Source organism: Nothobranchius furzeri, chromosome 2, assembly GCF_043380555.1.
Source record: "Nothobranchius furzeri strain GRZ-AD chromosome 2, NfurGRZ-RIMD1, whole genome shotgun sequence".
Taxonomy (NCBI): domain Eukaryota; kingdom Metazoa; phylum Chordata; class Actinopteri; order Cyprinodontiformes; family Nothobranchiidae; genus Nothobranchius; species Nothobranchius furzeri.
The window spans coordinates 10,222,137-10,247,077 of NC_091742.1; the positions used below are offsets into that span (position 1 = coordinate 10,222,137).

At 41.9% G+C, this 24,941-nt stretch overlaps 1 protein-coding gene across 1 annotated transcript in view; it reads right to left on the bottom strand.

Moving 5' to 3' along the window:
- Positions 1-8,723: 8,723 nt before the first annotated feature.
- man1a1 (mannosidase, alpha, class 1A, member 1) overlaps positions 8,724-24,941 on the bottom strand; it is a 110,541-nt gene continuing 94,323 nt past the window's right edge. The window contains exons 6-12 of the mRNA XM_015947565.3: positions 17,414-17,537; positions 17,245-17,338; positions 14,304-14,419; positions 11,867-12,086; positions 11,606-11,778; positions 11,314-11,429; positions 8,724-9,066 (exon numbers count right to left, since the gene is read on the bottom strand). Of these exons, the coding sequence (XP_015803051.1) occupies positions 8,940-9,066; positions 11,314-11,429; positions 11,606-11,778; positions 11,867-12,086; positions 14,304-14,419; positions 17,245-17,338; positions 17,414-17,537 (970 nt within the window). The 3' untranslated portion in view covers positions 8,724-8,939. The remainder of the gene's footprint in view (positions 9,067-11,313; positions 11,430-11,605; positions 11,779-11,866; positions 12,087-14,303; positions 14,420-17,244; positions 17,339-17,413; positions 17,538-24,941) is intronic.

The following is a 24,941-nucleotide window of genomic DNA, read 5'->3' on the forward strand; positions in this document are numbered from 1 at the left end:
TGTTTCTATTTACTCTGTTGGAAATAAAAACACTACTTTGTCACAGATACATTTTATGTATTATTTTCTTTATATTTTATTTTATTTTTAACTGCTCAGCTGCTTGGTAAGCCAAATTGTAAACCTTTTTCTCATTAAAATATAAACTAAACTACAAAAAAACTACTAAAGTAATTAAATTAAAACTAAACAGAACATGTTTGTAGTAATTTGTAGTAAAAGTTTAAAGCAATCTCCTTACGTATTGTTGCCTTATCATTTCTACTTTAATCTTTATGTAATTATTGTTTTTCATCATATTTTAACCCTTACATCCCAAATTAATCAAAAATACTAAGAGAGAATAAACAATTCTGTTTAACGGTTTCTCCGTGTGGACATTGAAGGGTAAACTGCAAGAATCTAATCAGAAGGGATTTTTTTCTTACAAACTGAGTTAAGTAAGAAAAATATAAGAAATTTGTCAGATTTGATTGTTTTTCTCTGACCCTTCAGGGCTTCTGTAGCTCCATCAAACTAAATTTTATTACCTCTTCAGGTTAGGCAAGCACCTTCTATTGCCGTTTTTAAATCATGCCTGAAAACCCACGACTTCTCCCCGGCCCCTCAACTCCCAAACCATAAAGCATTAACTCATCCTTAGTTTTTCCACCTTGTTTGTTCGATGTAAAATTTGTGTTTTTATATTCTGGTTTTACTTGTTCTGTTGGGTTTAGTCTGATGTTCTTTTAACTTTTTAATCTTTTTTACTTCATATGATATACACGACTATTTAAGCTTGTGTTTTCTTATGTGCAGTGCTTCGGTTGGTTGTAATGCCGTGTTAAAAGCGCTCTACAAATAAAGTGGTATGGTATGAATTTTTACTGACAGGAGTTTTGATGCAATGATGAAAAACCAGGAAGAGATAAAATCCATCCTTTCCTGCTCAGCAAATTCCCCCCCCCCCCCCCCCCCCCCCCCACACACACACACACAATTAGGGAGTTTTCAGGAACACAGGTGCTGCCTGTAATCTCCCGCAGCAGAGTGAAAAATGTTCTACTATTTAAAGCTCGGTTCTGTTCAGACCAAGTCCAATCAGAGTGCTCGTGCAGGTAGACAAAAGGATGACAGAGCACATTTAATCAAACCGTACTGCTGCAGTGTTCAGCTTTCTCACGTCTGTGGGAACATTTTCCAGCTGTGGGCCAAGCAGCTCACCTCTCCTGAGCGAGGGCAGAGGAGGGGGCAGCAGACAGGAAGTCAAACCAAACAACAGTAATGGGCTGAGCCCCTCCTGCAGGTTCTGGTCCAGAAGGTTCCTGTTGGTAAAATGTTGGATTGTTTTTTAGATGACACAGAAGTAGCCACAGACTTCCTCCTCAGTTTGAAAACAACTCACATTTAAACAACATGATCGTCGTCGTCGTCGTCGTCGTCTTCCTCCGCTTATCCGGGTCCGTGTCGCGGGGGCAGCATCCCAACTAGGGAGCTCCAGGCCGTCCTCTCCCCGGCCTTGTCCACCAGCTCCTCCGGCAGGACCCCAAGGCGTTCCCGGACCAGATTGGAGATGTAACCTCTCCAACGTGTCCTGGGTCGACCCGGGGGCCTTCTGCCGGCAGGACATGCCCGAAACACCTCCCCGGGGAGGCGTCCAGGAGGCATCCTGACCAGATGCCCAAACCACCTCAACTGGCTCCTTTCGATCCGGAGGAGCAGCGGTTCTACTCCGAGTCCCTCCCGAATGTCCGAGCACCTCACCCTATCTCTAAGGCTGAGCCCGGCCACCCTACGGAGGAAACTCATTTCGGCCGCTTGTATCCGCGATCTCGTTCTTTCGGTCATTACCCAAAGCTCATGACCATAGGTGAGGATTGGGACGTAGATCGACCGGTAAATCGAGAGCCTGGCTTTCTGGCTCAGCTCCCTCTTCCCCACGACAGATCGGCTCAGCGTCCGCATCACTGCAGACGCCGAACCAATCCGCCTGTCAATCTCCCGATCCCTCCTACCCTCACTCGTGAACAAGACCCCGAGATACTTAAACTCCTCCACTTGAGGTAGGACCTCTCCCCCGACCCGGAGGTGGCAAGCCACCCTTTTCCGGTCGAGAACCATGGTCTCAGATTTGGAGGTGCTGATCCTCATCCCAGCCGCTTCACATTCGGCCGCGAACCTACCCAGCAAGAGCTGAAGGTCAGAGCTGGATGAAGCTAGGAGGACCACATCATCCGCAAAAAGCAGAGACGAGATTCTCCTGCCACCAAACAACATGATAATAAATACAAATATCTTCACAGTTTGTTCATAACAAAACAATTCTGGGTTCGTTTTAGCATCATAACACACACACACACACACACACACTCACACACACACACACACACCAAGTGAGGTGGACCGCAGTGCCAGAGCTTTGCTGTACTTGTAACCATGACAACAGGAGATGCTGCAGAAATCTAAAAGAGTGTGACGTTTGAGGTCCATAAAAGCCACTTTTCTACCACACTCTGCTAATCTTTTTCCAGTTAAACCAGTCTAGTTTCCAGCTGACTGAGCCTCTGTTCCAGTTCACTTCAAGTAATTTTCACAGAGATGAGCCACATTGAACTGGATGTACAGAGAAACTAAACCGATTCTAGACAAATAACGACTCAGAATGAAAAAAACCCTAAAAATAAATAAATAATAAAAATATCTCAATTACCTCCCAGTTCAGTTTCAGGATAATTTGTTCCAAAAAGAGCTCTAAGTTTTAATAAAGCTTTATTTCTCTTTCTGGTGTTTCAAGGCGACATCTGAAGTGAACCGTTTAACATCTCGTCTCGACCTAAATGACCAAAAAGGTCTTTACAGAAATTATTTGATTCTGTTTTAACCATCTTCTTTGGGACATATTGTGACTAAATCCGCTAACAACAAGAAATCTTAAATTCACAACATTGAGATTAATTTAAAACATGAAAAAATACCCAGTTTTCACCTGCTTAATCAGATCACCAATGAGGACAAAAGGAGATTTGGATAGAAAAAAAAAATAAAAGAAAGTTTCTGTAGATTTTGGTTTTAAATCACTGACCTTAAGATTACATTAAAATGAGAAAAAACCTGACTCTGGTTTTTGAATAACATTTTTTTAAATACACTAAATTTTATGTAGTTTTAATTAATAACAATTAAATTCACACATATTCCTGCTTCTGTTCCTTCATATGATATAATCTTCACACAAAAGTGAATGTTTTAAAAAGGCTGGAGGAGGAGGTTTGTTTCTGTTAGTGGTTCTGCCTCTGTCCATGGTGCTGAAACAACTCACGCAGTGATGAGGTTAACTCTTCTTTCCACCAATCATGTTAGAATTTGTTCTCGTGTTTTTAGACACATAGCCCACAGACCTACTCTCATCCACCTGGCAGCTGCTGGAGTAAATTATGAGATAAAAATAATCTTCAAATTATGCTTTTTTATTATCTACATGTTTAATTCGGGCATTTGGAGCTGCAGGCCAGGATGTTTCCTGTAGAACTCTGGATGCACGATACTGAGCCGTGTTGCACTAATCACTAATCCAGAGTTTTCTGGTAATCCTGACTAGTTGTGGACTCACCTCAGGATGATCCAGGCCTGCAGAGCAGAGGAACCAGCTTGTCTTCACACACTGAAACATAGACGCCACTGGCTGATTTAGCAGAGGAGCATCTGTGCAGAATGTGGGTCAGAGGAACCCAAATCCCGTTGGGACTCGCTGCTGAAAGTGGAACGAGGGTCCCATAGGAGCGCTGGCTTCCAAATAACAAGCCAGTTTGAATGGTGGCCGACTGACTGAGCAGATGGGGAGGGTAGTTCGAGGTACCATCACAACTGCAGACAGCTGTAATCAAGAACTCCAAAAGGAGTTTATTCCACAGAATAAAAACTTTGAGTAGAATAAGTGAACCTGTTATGACTCACTTCCTGTAACTCAGAGGGTTTCCTCTCTTACTCTGAGCTTTTAGACGTCATCTTGCTGAAGAGCTGCTGCTGCCGGAGGGCTCAGGGAGGCTGATGGAAGATGCTTGTATGATGAAACGGAGCAGAAAGAAATTTTCATAAAAAACCCAAAACTACTAATTAACGTGTAGTAAGGCTTGATCTCCTCTAGTCCTCTGCTGCTCTCTGGTGGTAGATAAGAGAATTGTTTTAGTGATGAGAAAAGCTCCATATTTAAAGAAGAAATTATCATTTCTATAGCGCCTCTCAAGATATAAATCACGAGGAGCTTCACAAAAACAAAAATGTAAAACTATAAAAAAGAATTTAGGAAATGGTTAAAAATACATTTAAAACGAGCAAAACAAAAAATATTGTGATTAAAAAATGTAAAGAGAGAGAGTGAATAGGAAAGAGGGAAATCAGTGGATCCTGAGGAAGGCGGAATAGGTGGGGAGAGCAGAACAAAGAGAGTGGTGAAGAAGGTCATACAAAAGCCAGCTTGAACAAGTGAGTCTTCAGCTGCTTTTTTAAAGGAGTCCACTGATCTCAGGCTCGGGGGGGGGGGGGGGGGGGGTCCAGAGACTGGGGGCCACAGCAACAGATGATCTGTCACCTTTGGTCTTTAGCCTGGTGCTACACAACCAGTAAGCTTTGATCACTGGACCTCAGGGACCTGCTGGGGGTGTAGGGACTAAGAAGATCACCAATGTAAGATGGTGCTTGTCCATGTAAGGCCCTATAGACCAGAACCAGGATCTTGAAATGAACCCCGAAGTTGACTGGCAGCCAGTGAAGCTGGAGGAGAAGCGGGGTGATGTGGGTGTGTTTGGAGGACTTGGTCAGAAGCCGAGCACAGGCATTCTGAACCACCTGTAGACGGTTCAGGGAGGTTTTGCTCAGACACGTGAAAAGAGAGTTACAGTAGTCTAAGCGTGAGGAGATGAAGGTGTGGAGAACTGTCTCAAGTTCAGACCGAGACAGAATGGGACTCAGCTTAGCAATGTTCCTGAGATGGAAGAAGGAAGAGCCAACAAGAGAACTGGTATAATAATAATAAGGCATAAAGCAACATTTTCTGTAAATTTAGACTTAAAAATCCAACTTAAGTGTCAAAAATCTAATCTTTGGAAGTAATATCGGTGAGTCCCGTTATGAAATCAGATTAGAAACATCAATTAGTGATATAACACATAAAGGACGTATTATAAATATTACATTTTTATAGTGTCATGCTCAAATAAATTCATTTTAAGAATGAACCATTATTTTTATTTTTGTCAAATTGAAAACATTTCAATAAAAAGGCCAGGTTTTAGACTGTAATTAATCTTTAATCCTGCTTCTTGAATTAAATATTCAACTTTTGCCACAAAACATTTTGACTTTCAAACTTCCTTCTCAGTTATTTTTTCCCATTTGCACAATAAAGTTTTTTCTTTAATTTCTAAGGTCAAACATTTTGAAAGCAGATAAAAAAACCTGAAATTGAAACTCATCTAAAAAAATAAACTTTTTTAAACAGTTAAATGTTACATTTATGTAAAGAAAAAAATCTCAATTTTCTAATTTTTCCTTTACATTTCACATCCAATAAGCCAAACTTTGATCTGTATCCTGATGAAAGTTTAAATAAAAAACACCCAAATGTATTAAAAGATGTTTTATTCACAATAGAAGTGTAACAAATATAGTTTATTAAAAAGTCTGCTGCTCATTAATATCATCTGAATCATTTGAAGCTCAGAAGGTTTTCATATAAATGCCAAACGGCTCATCTGCCGTAGTGGATTATTTACATTTCATCTCAATAATAATAATTATAATATTTAACACAATAAAACCAAATTTCCCCACAAAATTAAAACATTTCATACAGACAAACAGAACAAGGTGCAATGGAATGATTATCAGTGACATATTTGCACGTTTCTGAGGTTGTTTTCACACGTTTGAAAAGAAAACTACAGCAAATCAGTGGTTCTGATGGGAGGATGAACACATGAAATCCTCCTCTGATGCGGACAGAAAGGCTTCAGTAAACACATGAATCTGAGAATCATCCTTTTATTTTAGACGACTCAAATGTGAAAGGATGATACATTCTGCACGGATCGGAGAAAACTGGGAGAGGAATGCTGTGGATCAGCCCTTTAACATTTTATAACATCTGTGAATAAAAAAAATCACCAGAAAAACACTTTTATCCTAAACTTCTTCTGTTTAACCTCGAATCGAATGTTTTTAAACTACATCAGTCTGGGAAGCAGATAAAAGGATAAGATTCAGTAAATTCAACCCGATTTTTAACAAAATGTTTACTCAAAACCAAAAATTTAAGAGAAATTTAGGGAAAAACTGTAATTAATTAGGAAATGCTAAATATTTTTAGCTTTTAACATTTAGCTACGGTCTCAAAATAAACCCAAAAAGAGAAACTCAACAAATTTTCTGCAACAAAATTCTGCTTTTCCAAACAAAAATCTCTCTTTTGTCCAGTTTTCTCTTTAAACTCTCTTTAATAATAAAATCAGTCACTGTTTGTTGAATGAAATAACGAAGCAGAAACTGATCAAAGATTCAGGTTTTCTGTGTTTTTATGGCCTGAAGAACGATTATTCTTCACCCTGAAGATGATTTGATGTTTCCACACGTTGTGTTTTTATCAGTTATGATTCAAATCACGTTTCCTCAGCTTCTTTTGTGCTTAGATAAAAACTAAACCGAAGGTGAAAACAAAAGTAATCTTCTCTTCACATCAGACGGTACATTCACTTCCGTCCGCCCTCTGCCCGTCTCTTCTGTCCAACAGCTGTCTGTCAGCCGCTGCTTTCCTCATCTAATAAACCCACAGCGCCACCTTGAGGTCGGCGTGTCCTATGATCCCTACTACAAATAAATTAACAAAATCAGCTGTTACAGTAAAACGTAAACAAATGAAATCAACACCGCGTGTCGTGGCTTTGGTCAGAAAAACTCACAGATCATAAACTCAGAGGACGGCTGATAAAAGGATGGACTTAAAGTGATCAGGTGAGTAAAAGAATCAAACCGTGAACTCTGAACTCTCGTCTTCCTGTAGCAGCGAACAGAAGAAGCTGAAATCAGACGAACATCAAAAATCTCAGGATTCTCCTTTAGAGGGATTTCTGTCAGATTAAAGTCTGTTTATTTATAAAACTTTAATTATTACCATTTAACTTGTTGCTCCTGAGCAGCCTCAGTTTGTAGAAATAGTGTTAATAACAGCCAGCAGAAACACACTATGGTTCTGGCTGATTCAGACTAGCCGTTACCGTTACTATTTCTCTGAACTGAAGCTGTTCAGCATCCTGCTGTCAAAATCTAGTGCTACATCTGGTGCATCTTGTAGGACTAGTTACCAGGATCAGCTTAAAAATGGCGGTTCTGTGAATGCTGCGTTCACAGACCGGACAAAAATCTGATTTCTGAGTTCCAGATTAGCCAGTGAAAGATTTGACTTGATTCGTTCTGTTTCCACAGAATCCCACTTTAAAATGGTAGACCTGTCCCTTTGAGGACTACGGGAAGAGCTGCTCGTCTTTCAGGGGCATTTTTCTACATCTGGTTGGTTCTTTGGTGTAAAACGAGGGCGATCCAGAGCTTCATGTTGGTGGAGAACCAGAGAGTTGGACCTTAAGGACCTCAGATCTTAAATGCTGCTGTCTGAAGCAGGACTCTGCAGCTCTTAATGTTAATGTAATGTTGACTTATCACCACCAGGTGTCACCATAATCAAAGAAATAACCAGACCAGGTCTCTCTACAGCCATTAGAACAATTAGGGTATGGATTGTTATATTCAGATGAAACGTTAGCGGTATGCTTCCTCTGATTGTTGTAGGATGAACTTATTATCAGAAAGTTGGTGTAATCCTACAATCCGTGTCTGGGTTTTGGTATAATCCTGAACAGAGAACTTACTTAAAGCTGAAAAGACTGCCAAAACTTCCCTCCCTGGTTTGTGGGAGCTGCTCCTCCTCCGGATCAGTGAAGGCACTAAATCGAAGACTGAACTGGGTTAAATCTGGCTACACTTCTCTGTGGCATCGGGAGAAATCTTTAACAAAGAAAATCACAAACGTATGAAACGAGTAAAGCTGCGTTACATCTGTATGGCTTTATGTTTGTATGGAGGTGGTATTTTAGTGTCCTCACAGAGGAGAGAAGATCCTACAGCCTGCCTGATGCTGGACGCAAACACAAACAGCTGATAATACAGTAAACCAGGGCTGGACCAGCATGCTAGAGAAAAATCAGGATCAGGTTTAAGTCCCCATGCTGGACGAACCCTGTTGGAGATGTGGACAAATCCAGACGACTCTAAAAGCCAGACAGAAGGAAGGCTGAGAGGAAACGAGGTGGAAGAGAGTTCCTGACAGGTAGAGAGAAGTTCTAACATCCAGAAGAAGGCTCTGGTTGTGCTGCGTCATCCCGTTTAGCTCCCACAGACACAAAATAATCCCAGCGCTGCCAAGACAACAGGTGGTGGTGACGAGAAAACTGGCTCCTAATCAGAGGATGAACAAAAAAAAAAAAAAAAAAAAAAAAAACGGAGCATCTTTTAGGTCTACGTGTCATCCCAGTCCTCCTCCTGGGCTCCGTTTACAGCAACAGCTCCTCTTAAAAACATAAAAAAAGCTGCAGCAACAAACAACCAACCTCCTGAAACGGCTTCGATTGTCACTCTGTAGCAGCTGGTTCTCTCTGAACCAACACGAACCCGAGTTTTCATGAGCTATCCCACAGTAAACCTGTTGCTCCGGATCCACTTAGAAGGGCCTCCCCAAAAATAAAAGTAGCGATCGAGTCTAGAGGGAGAAGTCGGTTCCCACGGATCCCATATAAACAAAAACACAACGTAAAATCTGCTCAGGAAGAACCTGTCACCACTTTGGGCTCTGAAAGAGTTTCAGACAGACAGCTGGAGGCTCAGATATACAGGATAGGAGGTGCTCAGTGGGTCCGCTACTCCACTTCGTTGGGCTGGTCTGTTTGATCCTTCCTGATGACGGGCAGAGGATGAGCCTCGGTGTTGAAGACCCAATGGTCAAACGGTAGGTGGTCATCATCCGAGAAGAGCAGGTAGAGATACCTGGAGGACACAGGAAATGGACTTTAATGGGCGTGGTCATCAGGAGTGCCTGATCAGTCACATGAAGAAGAGACTAAACTCGAGAGGAAACATGCAGCTACCGACCCAAATGACATCAACTTTGTACAAAATCTGAGACAAAACATGTGAAACTGGATTTTAAGAGCAAGCCACGCCCCCCTTTTTTGCTGACAAACTATATAAATTAATGTTTAACTGTAATGTTGACATGCGTAGTCAATAATTTGGCCCTTTAGTGCATCTTTGTTAAAATTTAAATATTCAGGCTAAAACTGTCAGTGTTGTGCCCTCTTCAGGTAAAAACTCTGCACTACATTTGAATTAAAATCTGCCATTGCTATTGGCTAAGAAGTACACTATGATGTTTGCTGGTACATTATGATGTCACAATGCTATTGTGAGTCTGTGTGATTAAGAGTTAATGGCTCCGCCCTCTTGGTCTGCCAGCCAACAGCATTTGTTGCGTTTTTCAAACAGGAAGTGGGTCTGGAGTAAGACTTTAGTAGGGGGAGACTTGTTCTTTAAAGATGGTCAAACAGGAGCAAAGAAATGTTAAAGCTGCTGCCAGTGGCTCATTAGGATCACAGGAGACGGCTAAGTAGCTCACTGAGGTAACCATGGTAACCCACAAAGCTACATCTTTCCTGACAACATTTAGTTTGTTTGGAGGATGAGAGGAATAGAAGTGAAGCCGTAAACAAACATTTGCTGTCTGAAAAACAAAAACAGTCCTGAAGTGAGCAGCAGAACGCTGTGACAGTCACACCAGTGATCTTTTATGTTTCTACGGTAACTTATGAAGCAGTTAAAATGCGTTAAAAACACCCTGGAGAAAAACCAATGAGCTCAGATATAATGAGGACTTCGGTCCTCTGAGGGATGAGGGTGTAAACTGTATAGAACGTTAGATGGCGACTGCTTCAGCAAATTTAAGGCTTTTACTTAAAACATATTTCTAAGAGAATGAGAAAGGAAACAAAATCTAAACTGAACAACAGCTACATTATTGTCCTTTTGTTTGTTGTTATTTTACCTGCATTCATCTCCACGCCTGTAATAAACCAGTTTCTTCTGGAAGACTTTTATTTTGTAGAATGAAACCGTGATTTAGAGGGGGAGCTGGCTGTCCACACGACATTAGACCTCCTCGGGCCGCCAGCGCGCACGTGCGCGTGTGTCCCTGGCAGCAGTGAGATGATGAATCCTGGAAGCAGCGTGGTGCCAGGATCCACCAGGAACATTAGCGGGATTGGACTCCGTAAGTTTGCTGCTAAACAGGATTAATATTCCTGCTCTGGTAGGATTGGTTTGTTATGGAATGTTTATGGAATGACTGATGGGGTAATTATCACATTAGCATCATGCAGGTGGCCCGCTGCAGCTAGTCCTCCTCAGGTCCTCTGTGGAGAAGCTCTAATGTGAAATTATGCTAGTGAGACGTTCTCCTCCTTTTGTTCTGCTTGTCATGTGAGGACTTCACCACAAGTGTCCACACCTCCTTCCTGTTTCATCTGATTGGATGAATCCCAACAAGCCGACATCTAGTCTGTGTAGTGATCAGGACAGCGACCTGATCTGAAAACTAGAAACTTGATTTGCTGTTTGAACACAGAAAAACTGACACACACACACATGCACGCATGCACACACACACACAACCTCCAGCCTGCTAATTAACATAATAGCCAACTTTTAGGAGGAAGTGAGACGTAGTAACAGGCAGTGAAGTGTGGAGACGTGTGTTTTCACAGCTTCTGTCTCTCCATTCTCACGCTTCCAGATTTATTAGAGGACGTTTATGGTCCCAGAATAGAGCCAGTTACTGGAAACCAACTCTTGCTTTATTAAATATCCAAGAGGAAAGAACTATTTTTGTTTACGGCAGGAAATTTCTCATAAAAAAAAAACTTGCAATGAGACAAAAATAAACATCTTTAAAAGAAGTTATGAACAAAATGTCCAGATTAGACGGGTCTGCTGCTCGTTCTTCAGATGTGTGTGTGTGTGCGTGTGTGTGTGCGTGCGTGTGTGTGTGTGTGTGCGTGTGTGACCTAAGCGCCTCTCTGAAGCTTAGCTGGCCTGAATGACGGCTTGGCTTTATGCGTCAGAGTTCTGATGCTGGTGTCGGTTCTGAGGCTGCGGGGTCGCGGCCCCTCTGCTGAGCTCAGTGTCAACAACAACGTTGAGAGGATAGAAGTGTGTAAAGCCGACGGGTTTGGGTCTTACTTTAGTGTCTCAGCCAAGTAAAAGCTCTGCTGTACGTCGTCATGGTTGGGAGAGGAAGCGTAGACGTCTCTGAGGCCGCTGTAGCCTCCCTCCACTCTGCAGTGCTTCTCCAGGGCCTGACGGAGACAGAGGGGCTCTTTAGCATCGTAAAACATCCGGATTGTTCCTAAACCCGAGTTAAATAGATAGGATGTGGAGGTCTACCCACTCACAGAAACTCTGAGCCTCATTTTAAACTGGGATAAATTTGACAGCTCTGGTTAACTGAAATGAGACTTGAAGACATTTTCACCTGAACAGCCTCCCAGCCCCACTCCCTGTACTTGGGGTCGTGGGTGAACCTCCACATGTACAAGTAGGTCTCGATGACCTCCGGACGCAGGATGAAATACTTCTCGTTCTGGCGGGTGGCGATGGCCTCGACCCCGCCGTCGAAACGGAACGCTTCTGGGCCGAGCTTCAGAGCTGGCACAGGACAGGGAGAGGGGAAGATACATTTAGGTTTTAGAATCTTCTGGAAATGAAGACAGAACAAAAATAAACGTATATTTACCCGTCCTGGCGTAAGACTCGTGGCACGTACGAGCGATCTCCGCTGCCAGCTCCATCTGGTGACCCGTCTTGTCGCCGGGTGCCCCGTCAGCGCCCAGAGCGATCATTCCTCCGGCGAAACATGTCAGGTGGCCCATCTTGTGCTCCAGCAGCCCCCCCTTCCACTCCGCGATATAGGTGAGCCCACTGCTGGACTTCCTCATCAGGTTGGTTTCTATGGCCTGAAACGCAGACAGGTGGGAGTGAAGAGCCAACAGCTGCAGCGGGTTTAAAGCTAGACGACGCTAAAAACGCCACAAACTCAGTACAAAAACATTATTTCATGCAGACGTTTGAACACCTTCCTGCAAACAGATTTCTGAGACTACTTATTGAATTGTGAGAAATGATTAAACACTAAAATAAATTAAAAATGTTGCCTGTAATTTCTGAGTTTTGTTAAAAAGCTGCACTGTAGCCTGGACCACCGAGCCGCTGAAGTTTTTATTTGTCATAGTGTGACGACTTCGACACCCACCCTGCTGCCTTTAACTAATACTAAGAATGCCCATAATCCTCGCAGATCCGGAGGGATTATGGTGAAGAATCCCTCCATGTTTAGTTCAGAATTTTAGACCACATGTTTATATGTAGCGCCGCAGACGGACAGCCAGCTTTCTCCAGCTGAGACGCGTCACTTGCCACCATAACTTAAGCTGACAGTTTGTCTGAGCAGAGGAAAGCTGTCTGCATGTGTGTGCATGTGTGTGTGGGGTTTGGGGGGGGGTCTAACTGTGGATTCATCTGCTCTCCGTTTTTGTCTTTCTTCTCAGACGTGTGTGGACTTTGAGCTCCGAGGCGCTCCGTCAGGTTATTTGGGAGACTGGACTTGGGCTAACGCCGTCTGCAGATGGAAATGAACACCACAGCAGGACAACTTCTTTATTATGCAGAGCTGACCTTGCTTTCTGTGTTCTCCATTATCCAACAATGGTTTATTATGACTCAGAGGGGGAGCGGAGGATTTAAGCCCTGTGGAGTAAACAGCCACACTTCACCAGCTGTAAACAAACACGCTGGTTTTTCGTTTGCTGTGCAGGTTATGAAACATCTGCACAGTGTCCAAAACTTTCAACTACAGATCTGAATCACTACTGATCTCCAAACGCTTTACTTCTGAATATTTTGATGAAATGTCATCCTCTATGATGTACAGATTCACAAAGTCAGTTATCAGGGATTATAATAATAAACATTTAATTTTTAAATGACAGCTTGGAGGCTCTTTAATATTTGTAAGATGTATAAAGAAGGTGACAGCACTACGTCTGATCCCAATACATCTGTTTCTGTATCATAAAATGACCTATGGGTGCTATAATTTACGTTGTATCATATTCTCTAGTTTCGGATGGAAGTTAAAGCCTGAATATGAAACAATTTAAAATGATATGTTTTATTTTATTATGTAATAATTTAGCAATATAACCGTAAAGAATAAAATCTGGCCCTTTCCACTGGTAGAGCGGAAGCCGGTGAAGGACGACTCCCCTCTAGTGGTTGGGTGGATCTGGTAAAAGTCGTAAGACCCGCCCCTCCACGTAAAAACAATTGAGACATTTTTCTAATTGAATCTACCAGCAGGTGAGTCTAGATTCTGTTTCCAAAAATCCAACATGGCGGCACTTGTAAACAGAATATTTACATTCCAGATCCCTAACAGGGCAGAGCCTGTGCTTCCTGAATAGAGAAGAATCTTCAGACATTAGAAAAGAATTCCACCTTAAAGGTTGGTTTATGCTTGACGCGCCTGCGAGGTCCGCACGGCACCGCGCGGTGAAATTGCATCATTTTAACCACGCCCCTCCACCGCGCCTCCGCACGGCCCAAAATTTCCGCAACACGCACCTAGGAAAATTTCTAACCACTCGGACGGTCGGACGCGGAAAAACATGGCGGACCGGCAAGAACTAGTATGGCAGAGGTTCGTAAATATAGACATTTGTATGATTCAGCTCTCAGAGATCACCGTGATCAACATGTTGTTAATAATTCTTGGAGAGAAATAGCTCGCACTGTCGGAAAAGACGAGGATGCAGTTAAAAATGCTGGAATCCCATGTTGTAAACAACAGTTTTTACTTCTACTATGGTGTAGTGTTGGATGCATGCCGTGTAGAGCTCCATGCTGCCCCCTACAGTTTGGGAGAATATTGGCTCACTGCAGAGACAAGCCGCATGAACCATAAACGCTGCGAGTTGTGAAGCGCGTTCCATCCGCGAGCCGCATCACCAAGCGGAAAGTGAATGCGTCAAGCATAAACCAAGCTTAAGGATTGACACCAACATGTCCTCCACAGTTTTCACTAAATCCTAAAGTTTGGATCCCAACATTATTTTAGCCTCGAACAGCTGAAGAGTCAAATTCTGATGTTCTGTGTCTGTGTGGGTTTGTCTTACCTGGAGGGAATCGTAGTACATCTTCTTCCCCTCCTCGTCGCTCTTGTCGGACATAAGCCAGGCCTTCAGCAGATACTCATAGAAGCTGTCACCCAGGCCACCAACAGACACGTGATCTGCAGCACAGATTAGCAAAGGTACATAAATCAAACACACACCTGTAAACCTGCTGCACAGATGCTTCTGAGCTGGTGTAGGTCATTGTGATGTGAGCGCTGACACGTCTTTGTCCTGCTAGGAGAAGCTCATCCATATGCATTTGTCATTAACAGAGTCCAGCCTTGTTTGTAAAGTGCAGAGATTAAATGTCAGCTGTGATCATACTGAAGTGAGGAGAAATGAGGCTGCTGCTGAGGATAGTTTGGTTTTCAGCCAATAAAACGCGCTGGCCTTCAACATATTAAATCCAGAATAAGAGCGTCGACCTATCAAGCACTTAAAGCATCGGCAGCTTGCCAAATACCACTTAACTGTCTAGCATTAGGAGAAAGAAGGTTTAAGTTATGATGTTTATATCTGAATAAAAAACGTCAAGCATGAGAACAGATGATATAAGATGGACGTTTCTGATAAACAACAGGAGTTAACGCTATGTAATTAATTCCACCTGTTTAAACTGGACATGTACTGAACACATCCAGTTTGTAAAATTCTTTATAAAAACATGACTATTGTTTTGGTTAACAGCATCTGAGCTTGATTTTTAATGAGTTTAATATTTGCAGGTATCAGACTGTAAAAGCAGCACAGATCCATATTTATCTATCAGAGAGACCGGCAGCGCTCCAATAAAAACTCCCGCAGTAAAACAGAAGTCTAATAAAAGCTACGAGTGAATCAGTGGGTAGGAAAGTAAAACAACAAATGAAACTATTTCAGCTTTAATGTTACATTTTTCTGCTTCAACTCATGAAAGGATGCGAGACTATTGGAGGCAACCAAAGTGACTTTTATGAATTATTTTTTGTGAAATTAGTTTTATGGAGAAGTTGGAGATTGTTTCTGTAAACTGGTCTGCACCTGTTGATCACTTTTAGTCCTTAAAGCAGAAAGATACAGACCTTTAGATAATTACTATTAAAGATGGAGAAGCTAACGGCTAGTCACATCATTGTCGGAATCTGCTGCTATCTTAAATGAAACGTTAGCCCTCTAAATATGACCCCATGCTGTGGGTTTCATATTAAATGGATATATTTTTATTACTCCAGCTAATTGGGGCATTAATTAAACACAAGTAACTCTCTTGAACTTGAATCTATCTTGAGTCGGAAACGGGTAGAATGCCTTCTCAGTTTTCACAAAGCAGGAGAATTAGCAAAAGGTGATTGTACTCCTGGGTCTGGATGACGACAGGTGTCTGCTGCAGCTTAAAAAAGCACCGGCTTTCTGGCTGATTGCTAAACTAAAGGGACTTACGGCACTTTGGCAAATGGGATTTGAAAGATCTGAACAAGTAAACTTGTTCCACTTGTCAGTGCTGTGTTTATTATTTTTTTTACACCATTTGCACTCAGCTGACAATTTTGTCCATCATGGGTGCCATCAGAGCAGAGAGAGGCTGTAGTCCTCGACCTTTCCACCAAACCGTAGCCTCCATCTTCTCCCTGTTATTCTTTCTTCACGCTCGACTGCCCTTCATCCTAAACACCTCCATTCTGTGGTCTTCCTTACGTCTGACCTCTCTATCATTACCATCATTAACTGTTTAGCTACACGGTTGAAGAGCCAGCTAATGGATTTAAAATTACACCCTATCAGAATAAAAGTGTGTGAGTGTGGAAGTAGGCACACGCGGTACCAAGTGCAAAAATACGAGTCGGTGACAAGCGTAAAGAGGCGCTACGGTGATGCGGAACAAGGTTCAAACGGAAAGTGTGATGAGATGTGAGACATTTCAGCTCACAACAGGCTTTTACTCCCACCAGTAAAAATAAAACTCACCTTCACCCTCTGTGGACCAGATTTATATCTGATAAATTATATTTGATTTCCTTATTGTGTTTTAGAAAGAGCCTGATGATTTAACCCAAAACTAACTTACATCTACAGGAATATTCTCACATTCTTTAACAGAAATAAATAAAAGCTGATTAAAATGTGAACTCTGACATTTTGGTAGATTTTAACTAACAAAATGACTTAAAAGATAAACTAATTAATATGAATAAAAATTTTTTGATCTAGTTTGTGAAAGTAAACAAAGTCGGTGGTAGAGAAGAAATATTTTTGTTCTGGATGTTCATCAATTGAAGGATATTTAAAACCTTTAACAGCTGCAGATAGTGTTGTAATTAATAGAAAATTTGGGTGAAAAACTCTTGAATTATTGTTTCATTTCTGATTTAGGTGATGTTTAAGATGTTTCTAAAACAGGCGAACATTTTTTTTTATCACTTTTGCATATTTTAGGTCTATTCTTGCAGCTTAAACCAGAAAAAAGTCCAAACATTAAAAAAAAAAAATGCAAGAAAAACTATTTTTTAATGAGATGCCATGGGATCAGACATTTAGATTTTCATGTATTGCAGTAAGTTCCCTTTAAAGCGTTAATAAATGATGAATGCCAATTTCAAATCTAATATTTATTTAATATGGATCCTGACAAATTCCGCTTTAGACTTATTTAAATTACAAACGAAGTCTGTGATTTTTCTGGGGAGAATGTCATGAATAAAACAGAATGACTTTAAGCCTGTTATTATAACACAAAGTCTTTATAGTTGTAATATAGGCTGATGTCCTAGACAGCTTTAAAATATCTGATGAATTAGGGGTCCCAGAATAGTGCCCTGGGGGATACCAATATCTTATAAATCTTAATCTATAGAGAATAAACCACAATAGTAACTTGTATGTACTAAAGAAGATCTAATCTCTCATATGTAATCCTAATTTGAATGCAGAGAAACCAGAGGGATGTTCTGGAGGAGCGACTTACGTTGACCCCACTGGCCGCTGTTTGGGTTCAGGTAGTTCGGATAGAGCCCCTGAGGTTTGTCCAGGCGGTTGAGTACTTTCCTGATGTTCATTACCTGATAATAAAAACAATGATTATAGAAGTTATTGAAATAAATGGAGCAGTGTCATGTCTTTTGTCTGTCTTTTACCTTCTGAGCAAACTCTGGTTTTCCTGAGAGTCTGCTGAGATGCATGAACTCCAGATGCAGCGTGCCATACTCTGCCAGGATGCTGCTCCCACCTGAGGCCCATGGCCAGTTTCTACCTATCCCACTGGGAAAAAGACAAAAGAAGATGGAAATACTATAAAACTTGCAAAAGACCAGTATGAAATCAACCTACACTGACAGCTGATAGAGAAGTACTTAAAAAGTCAGCTACTTCCCAGAAGAAGCTGTTATTTTTCAACTTTTGTGTTTTTTTATTATAAGGTGAAAATGTGGCAGATAACGGACCTGACGTTTCACCTGTTTTATGTTTTTCATCTAATCTGCTTTGGGCTTTTCCACATGTGAGTTACCCAAAAAGCTCGACAACTATAAAAGCGCGTGTCTGCAGCATCATTAAAGGCACTGATGAAACGATTTCAGGCCAGGGACTGATGACTCTGATGGCAACGCCTCAAGTAAGTCCTCATGAATACATATTGGCTATTTACTACACTATTTGTGCAACAAGCCACAGTCACACAGAGACGAGGCTGAAGCAGGAAACGCGTCGGAAGCAGAGTAGATCTATGAATTGGGAGAAGGGCTCCACTCACACAAATCTCTTTAAGGAGGTGGATGAACATACTAATTACCCCCCCTCCCTTCCAAGTCACCATGCTGCACAAGCCATAATTTGTTTCCCATTACACCACGCGTTTAATCATGTCAACCCAACACAGAGAGAACCAGATGAGCACCAGTCAGAGAGCTGGGAGGCAGATCAGGGTCACTGGTGGGGAAAACATCCCATCAATGCAAACCCTGATCCATTTAGGAATGTTGTGCTCGGTAGCTTTAGATTAAAGTGTCATCACAGTTTGGTCACATGACTTGATATATTGTCAGCTGTATTCCAGATTACACGTTTTTTATGTTTCAGAGGGAAACGCCCACCTCTCCTGTCATCTGTACACACGATCTGCTCGTCCATCTGCTTCAATCCTTTTATAAACCCCGTGATGAACAATAAATCCCCTCACTCGATATGGTGGGGGTGCAGTTAACACCTGACCAACTCAACTATGTCCACCACAATCCCTCCCAAAGCTCTGCTGCAACAAACATTAACCCCCGATAAAGTAGACCGCAGCAGCAGGGAAGGCTGCTGGGTAAACCAAACGCACGTTCCAGGAGAGCGAAGACAAACCAGAATACAGAGGAACGACAGATGAAGGTGTGTTTGTTCTCTCTAATCATGGAAGTGTGTCTGAAACCTTTAGGATGAGCTAAGATCTGTAACGCTAACTGGATTTATTGTTTCACTAATGACTGGAAACGATTTGGGGAAAACGAGACACAGAAATCACTTAAAGCAACATAAATCCAAGTCATTAAACGCACCGATTTTCTAACTGAAAGCACAAAGATTTTTGATGCTGCAGCCTCCGGTAATCTGCTACGATCTGTAGCTTTTTGAGGGATAGTGTTAATAAAAGTTACGTTCCATCACAACATATTAGCAGAATGTTAATCTGGTATTAGCTAACTGTTAATATGTGTGCAGAGTAAAACAAGCACGTGAACATGTTAGGAAGCAGGAGGAGGCTAATTAACAAATAAATCAATATACGCTAATAACGCTGATATTTTTCCCACGGCTGGATGTTAGCATGAGGGGATTATAGCTGAACTGACACAGGAATGCAGGTAAATCCAGTCACTCTGGATCAGAGAGCTCCTCCTGCTCCACTTAGGACTAAATGAACCCGTTTGAGACGTTAACCCGGTGTTCTGATGAGAGCTCATTGTAGCTGCAGTCACCTCCCACTCAGGAACGGAAAAATGGCATTAAATTATTGGCTAACGGAACAAAAAGAACCACATTAGTCCGTCTGAGTCTGCTGTTGTGTTTGACTGGTGATGCATGTGGCCCAGTTTGCACAGCCTGTTGAACAACTGCATGCTCCACATCCCGTTCTCACAAGGATTGCAAAAAGATTTATTAGTTCTAAGCGCTGGAATACTCTTTGATTTTGCTGTTTGCCTTGTTGCCCAAAAGAAAACTCAATGCTATTATGCAAATGATTTAGGTGTTTGAGGTTTTATTGGTTCAAACACTGGTAATAAAAATCCCCAGCTCTTGAGACGTGGCCACAAATCCACCTGACTGAAGTGATATGATGCTGAATGTTAGGAGGATTTTAGCCTTTGTCCCATTTTACTGCGTTTAAAGCCTCATAAAGGATCAGAGTGGCGTGATCTTTTCTCGCTTGACGTAGTTTTACACTTTTGAAATCACTCGCTAAAAGCAACAGAGAAAGGTCACGGTGTCTGTGGAACGGAGCACGACTCTGATAAAAACTAGGTCACCACAGATTGATGTCACTGTGATTTCACAAGTTACCAGTGGAGGACTCGTGGATCTCTTCTGAGACGACGATCAACCTCTCACATCCGTTTGGAGCCTTAAAGAACAAACCAGTCTGCTAGTGTTGTGATCTTCGGGTTTGCATTTTTAACGAAGACTTGTTCTACCGCTGTATTTTATCACCAGGATGCGTCTTCTCCAGCAACCTTAATGATTAAATCTGGACACAGTTCAGAAATTTATTTGCACCCAGGGATGGGATGAAACCCATTTTTTGTCCCAGTTCTAGTTTCGTTCTCTCAGGCAGCTCATTCGCTGTCCTCCGTCTCGGCGCGGGCCACGACCCCTCTTTTCCACCTGATTTTCTTTGCTGCTCTTTCCTTCCTCCTGCCTTTAAATCTATTGCACTCCTCCTCCACCGGGCGCACAGAAAATGTGAACTGCGATAGTGTTGCAGTTAGCAACTTAATTAGAGCCCTTAAATCATGGCTGCCTTAAAAGTGCCTGGGGTTAGTGCCGAGGAGAGTGCGAGTGCACATTTGTGTGGCGCGTTCTGTAAAACAAACCCCTGCATACCCTGAAAGCCAGAAATGTCTTTGTTCTAACAAAGCTTCAGGGTTATGATGCTGTTATGTGTACATTCATAAATGAGCCATGAAGAAAATACTTAACAAATCTTCCCTTTGATTATGCAACAAAAGGCCTAAAACAGCTGGTTTCACAAAGCTTTTTAGCAAAACGCAAAGACTAATTTATTAAGCAGCGTTAGCAGCTGTCATCTTAAGGTGAGCTGCTTTTAGAAGTGTTCATATGGACATCATTGGGTTATTAATCAGTATCAAACATTTTCAAGATGGCTGCCTCTTCTAATCAACACCAGCCAACACAAAAGTCTGATTTATTCACAGGAATAAACTAAATCTGGGTTCAGATGCTTAAAACCAAACTTGTTTACATTTTAGAGATTTTAACTAATGGAAAATACAGATAAAAATGATATAACATTAAAAATACAACAGTTCTGTAGCTGAAATCAGAGCCTTTCTTCAAACTTTCTACTGTTGTTTGGTTAGGAAATAATGAGACGCTTGTTACTGTGGGATATAGTCATCATCAGGACGCCTGTAAAGAGGAATGAGCTCCTAATTTCACATCCAAACACTTGAACAAAACACACACACACACACACACACACACACACACACACACACACACACACACACACACACACACACACGCGCGCGCGAACACGAACACGCTTTGGCCATTTAGTTTCACAGCTCAGACTGATAAAGCTTTTGCAAATCACTCCCACCGCTCTGCATCCTGACGGGCCTTAATGAGATCAGGTCGTGTGTGTGTGTGTGTGTGTGCATCAGTGGCTAAAAAGTCTTGTAGAGATGTCTCAGGGCTCCTCTTCAATAAGTAGAACTTTATACCACAATATCAGCAGCAGCTATGAAGCTAATCTGCACTGAGATGTTTATTTTACTCTCTTAAGATAGAGCAACAAAAAGTAAACAAACTGCATGTTTAAGTAATCATCATGAATAAAATCTGCCTGAAACACATCCCAGAGAAGCATAGCTTAGATCTAAAACTCCCAACATAATTAATCTGATTTCTTTGAATTCCTACAAGAAACGGCAGAAGATCAAAGCTGTTGCTTAACTAAATACATCCAGTAGTTAGGATTATTCTGTTTTTGATGAAACATGCTACAGAATGTAAAAGTAACCATGTGTGGTGTTTTTTATTGCTCCATTTCAATAAAAAAGGTGGATTAGGGTTCGGGACCAACATCCAGCAGATCTCAGAGGCTTTTTCCACTCAAAGGAAGGGAAGTCAGAGAGGAAACACAGAGTAAGAGTCTGGTGGAAGTGGGGACACGGAGCCAGTTTATGGTCCTTTATGAGGATGTATTGCTCCTCTCAGGAGGCCCACCAGAACCAGTTTCAAGTTAATCTAGAAGATAAATCAACTGGACACATCTCTAAAAATAACCCTAACCTTTTATTTTCCCAACTAATTTGGAGAAAACTGGACATGTTCTAAGGTGGTGGTTTGCTTTTCACTTGTTTTATCTCCAAGTTTAATATTCATGATAAACATAAGTTCCAAATATAAACGTCATTATTTTATTATAGTTTTTCAATAAAAGTCAGATTGTGCCAAAGCTGAAACTGGTATTCACGTTTCCTGTTACTTGTCTCACATTCTGTAAACCTGTGCTCAGTAAAGAGGTGGAAGATGAGAACAAACAGCAGAGTGGACTGTGGTCGTGTGTCCTGAAACAAAAGAGGACACTAATTCATCAGAGGTACGATGGATAAACTGAGCAAGGACAAAAGCAAAGTATGGGAAAGTGGGATGGTAAGAAAGTTCAGACAGAGTGAAGGAATTCAGAGCAGAGCAGGGGAGGAGGTGAGGATGAATAATAATTGGGCCAGGTTTAAAAGCGTGCCTCTGTTTACAGATTTGTTCCGTTTCAATCTGGGTCAAGGTTGGAAACGTCAGGTTTTCTCTTCTAACTTCTCAGTTAGACATCCCTTAAGCACCTTCCTGTTGTGGACGGATTTAAATAGGGTTGAAAAGTAGGTGTTGATGTTAAAAGTGATAATTCCCTCCAATCCCAGAGGGGGTGAAGAGAGAGTTGGGTAAGACAGTTATCAAGTCGTCGTTCCGGTCCGTGATGGTGGAGTCTGGGTTACAACCCTCACCTGTAGTCATGACGTTTGAATCATGACTGGAAGAACAAGATTCCAGATAAAAGCAGCTAAAATGAACCTCCTCCATAAGGTGACCCGGCTCAGCATCAGAGAATGGGTGAGGAGCTCTGTTATCTGGAGGAGTTTGGAGTGGAGACGATGCACCTTCTCAAAGGTTAAGGTGGTTCAAGGATTCAGTCTGCTTACAGGTCACATCCCACTGTGTGTGTGTGTGTGTGTGTGTGTGTGGGGGGGGGGGGGGTGTCTGGGACTGGAGGGGGTTATGTAGCCCCTCTGGTCTAGAAATATCTCAGCATTCACCAGGATGAGAAGGAGAGCATCACCAAGAACAGGGATGTCTGGATTCTCTCTTAAGCCTTCCTAACCAGACTTTGGGAGGTGGAATGGATGGATGGATGGATGGATGGATGGGAGTGACACTGATTTCGTTTATTACCTCGCCATTACCTGCAATTAGTGCAGAACAGTGCTGCAAGGTTTTTGACTGGAACTAGGAAAAGGGACCACATTTCTCCAGTGCTGTATTCTCTTCACTGGCTCCCCGTCTCACACCCGGCACGGTTTAAAACTCTGCTTTTTGTGTTTACGTTTTTCCAAGGCAGTGCCCCCACCTACTTAGCGGAGCCCTTAATAAAGCATGTTTCCTTAAGGTCACTATGGTCAGCTGACCAGAAATTGCTTATCGTCCCTCGCACCCGATTTAAGACTCGTGGTGATCAGGCTTTTCAAGTCCTTGCACCCTCTCTCTCTGGAACCACCTCCCGCTCACAATCAAACAGTCACTGGCAGTCTTTAAGAGCAGGTTGAAGACTCATTTTTATAGGATGACTTTCTCCTAAAGCATTTGGTTTCTGGTTTTAATGTTTTTGTTCTTAGCTTTCTTTGAACCAATTAATTTTAATTTTCTTTTATCCAAATTTTTTTCTGATTGGCATTTTATTGTTCTCACAAATGTCCGTGTTCTTATTTTGTTTTGAATGCTTTTATGACTTGCTACTTTTATCCTTGTTACTTTTCTTGTCCAGTGCCTCGGGCCCCTTTGAGGGTGGTGGAAAACGCTATATAAATAAAACTTTATTGATTGACCTGATTCTGGGCCAAAGAGCAAGCTTAGATTTTTAAAAATGCCCATTTTTTTGTTTAATTTACTTAGTGAAGATTTTATCAATTAAGAGTTAAAAGTTTTAAATTCAAGAACTTCAAGTTTTCTACCAGTAAGTTTATTTAGAAAATACAGAAATTGACAAAAAAAGTTAATTTCAAGAAATAATCAAACGTCTTTTGAAAAGCTGTGTGTTGCTTTACTTTTAGTATAGGGTTAAATCTGTGTGTGTTTCAGAGGCATCGTAGTTCTTTCATGCAGGTAAAGTCATCATCTGCAGCAATCTGCTCAGCCCTCAGGGGATCACAGATTTGTGCAGAACCGCACGCACGCACGCACGCACGCACGCGCACACACACACACACACACACACACACACACACACACACACACACACACACACACACACACACACACACACACTGTTTGGGGTGTTTCTCTCTTCAGGGACAAGTATAAGAGAGGTGCTGGGTGGGGGGACAGTCCATTCACCCGTACGCAAACAAAGAGAAAATGAATTTATCGTCATGGCAACATGCTGTTTAATTAAAATCTGACAAACTGCCAGAGTGTTGCATCTCAGAGAAAGAAACTCTTCATCACATGATTGCCACATGAACAATGGCTGAAAGTGGCTCATCAAAGATACCAGCATTCCTGTTTAACAGATTCCAACAGCTGATAATCTGATCAGCTGCACGTTGTTATGAGATTTGTCTTTGCAAATAGAGAAGTTACGCTTCTACTCATGAATTTAAAATTGCTTAATTAAAAGAAATCATCTCCAGTTTAGTCATCCTCTGTCCAAACATGCTGGCTGTTATGAGATCAGATCAACATTAAACCTGAAAATGAAACATTTTTGCTCATTTCAGACTGAATTTTGTCATTTGTTAAACCTTTAATGTGACTAAACCTAGATATGGCAGTCTGCTGTGGTCGTAACAGGATCTGGGTTCGTTTACAGAGATTAAATTAAGAGGATTTCTTCCAAAAAGCCTTTTAGTGATTCCATCCTAAACTTGAACGGGATTCTGTGAATTTATAAGGGATCACTTAGGTTTATAGCCTCATGAGGGGAGAAAAATACCACCGTCTGTGTGGTAAAGCCGCTCTGTCATGTAACACTAAAACATCTGAGTGTGTGAGAGCAGAGAAGAGAGTGTGTGTTTGCCCGTCGCACGCCGAGCCACAGGCCGCGGAGCTCTTTAAAGCATCAGACCATCCAAACAGACACGCCGCCACAAGCGCCACCACAGTGGACTTCTGAGAGAAAGAGTGAGTGTGTCTGTGCGAGCCAGAGAGCGAGCGAGCGAGCAAGCGTCCTAC